Source organism: Notothenia coriiceps, unplaced genomic scaffold (genome assembly GCF_000735185.1).
Source record: "Notothenia coriiceps isolate Sejong01 unplaced genomic scaffold, NC01 NC01_scaffold00022202, whole genome shotgun sequence".
In the NCBI taxonomy this organism is placed as follows: domain Eukaryota; kingdom Metazoa; phylum Chordata; class Actinopteri; order Perciformes; family Nototheniidae; genus Notothenia; species Notothenia coriiceps.
In genome coordinates, this window is record NW_011354903.1 from 327 (window position 1) to 2,605 (window position 2,279).

General features: G+C 44.6%; 1 protein-coding gene across 1 annotated transcript; it reads left to right on the forward strand.

The window, feature by feature from the left end:
* Positions 1–290: 290 nt before the first annotated feature.
* On the forward strand, positions 291–2,029 carry LOC104953814 (transducin beta-like protein 3; the record flags this gene model as incomplete). Its single annotated transcript, XM_010780831.1, has 5 exons — positions 291–502; positions 664–805; positions 1,412–1,470; positions 1,649–1,755; positions 1,894–2,029. Coding segments are annotated over 5 exons (656 nt in total), but the record flags the coding sequence as incomplete, so codon positions are not given.
* Between the last annotated feature and the right edge of the window lie 250 nt (positions 2,030–2,279).

Sequence of the window (2,279 nt, forward strand, 5' to 3'; positions counted from 1 at the left end):
GTTGCGAACCTTTGTGTGGTCTCAATAGCCATGCAGTAAGCAGTGTGCTATGGCATGGATATTCAAGTGTACTTGAATGGCATCTGTTTGTTTTAGTCAAGATTATGCTAAAATATACTTTCCCCAACTATATTTAAGTTCCCTATGAAGAGCCAACCTTCAATTTTGAAAATTCCCAGTTTATTCCCATAAATTCCTGTTTATTCCCGTGGAAAGTTTCCATCTTTGAAAATTCCCGGAATTTTGCAACCCTACTTACACTCACCTCATCTCCCTTTCTCACACGGCAGGTGAATTGCGAGTGTGGGAGGCCAGCACGGCGCGTTGTGTTTACGCTCAGACCCTTGGCTCCAGCCTTTCCGCTTCCTCTGAAGAGGAAGAGGACGACCCCCGCGGTCTTACACATCTCCTCCACCTTCCCGCCTCCTCTCGACTGGCCACCGTCACAGCAGAGCACAACATCGTCCTCTACCAGCTGCCTGCTCTCTCCACACAGCAGCAGGTCGGTACAGAGGGGGAGATGGAGTTATTTACCTTGCTAATAGTTCTTGAACTTGAGCGTCAAACTGCAGACTTCATTCAGCCAGATTCCTTTATTATCATATACATATAATACATCTCCACTTTCTTCCTCTGTGGCTTCCTCCTTCTAACTTCTCCCAGTTTGTGGGATACAATGACGAAGTGCTGGATGTGAAGTTTCTGGGGAAAGGAGACAGCCACATAGTGGTGGCCACCAACAGCAGCCAGCTGAAGGTGTTTGAGCTGCTCACCAACAGCTGCCAGATCCTCTACGGACACACAGGTCAGTCACCAGCAGAGGGCATGAGTGTGTACATGATGTGAAATGCATAGCAGTTTGTTCATTTATTCACCAGAGGGCAGAAAGGAACCACAGTAAACTTGACATCAACACGCAGTCTATTGGCCCTACTGTCCCTAGCTTTTTTAACTTGGTGTCAACCTTTTACGACTTGGAGAAACTTAAGTAACTGAGACAGAAATTAGTTAGGGTTGCGGCTGGCTGATTGTTGGTTGATGTGATCTATTGAAAATGAATAACTTTTTTTTGTATTAAACTAACGTAGTGCTTTATAAAGCAATAGCAATGCATCTCAAAATGCATTTTTTTTTTTTAAATGTAGGAATATAGAATATACATTGATTTTATACAAACATTTGATTACACAGCTTCTAAAAGCTACATTTGAAAAGAACGACTTAATGTCATAACTGAATGACATGGTAACCTAAAATGAAAGGTGTCATTAGAGCAACGGAAACCAAAGAATTCAGATTTGAAACATACACCTTGTCTCGGCACGTGTTGAAAGGGACTTGCTGAGCAGGTTGGAGAGAAGATTATCTACTCTGACATTCACTGCTATTTTTATCTGTTCACCATCCACAGATACTGTCCTCTCGTTGGACGTGTTCAAAAAGGGTTCTCTGTTTGCGAGCTGTGCAAAGGTGAGCGCAATGCTGAACACAAAGAATAGAAACTCAAGAGAACAACTATTGTACACAATGGCTTCTAAGGCATTCGGCACATGCAAGATTACCAGTATCACCACAACCTCACAAATTATATAAATAGAGACCCTTTATAACTACATTCAAGTAAAGTATGAAATGTGTGTGTCTTTAGGACAGGTCAGTGCGTGTGTGGAAGATGGACAGCGACAGTGGTCAGGTGCACTGTGTGGCTCAGGGCTCCAACCACGCTAACGCTGTGGGCTCCATCACCTGCTCCAGGTAACTAGTTTACACTCACATCCTATTCCATCACATCACATGCAAAGAGCCTGGTGGTAAGAAGAAGGGTATTCATTGTTAGTAAAAGAAAACCAATGAGCGTGTGTGACAGCAATGGCTCTCCATGTTTCTGTCCAGGATGAAAGCATCTTTCGTAGTGTCTGGCAGTCAGGACTGTACGGTGAAGGTGTGGGATCTCCCAGCAGACCTGTCCACAGCAGGGGCGGAGATTCAACAGCTGACCCCCCGCGCCACAGAGAAGGCCCATGACAAGGTACGGCAAAAAACTCTCCACATCATTTTTTTGAAGAAGCAGAGCGCGCGCACGCACGCACGCACGCACGCACACACACACACACACACACACACACACACACACACACACACACGAGTCAGTCTCCAGTTATGGCTCTGTAAATAGTTTTAAGCATGGTGTACCAGTGGAACTGATAACTGTTAGAAAGTTGCATTGAAGTGACATTTCCACTACACGTAAACAGTAACTTGAGTTGTCAGGTACAACA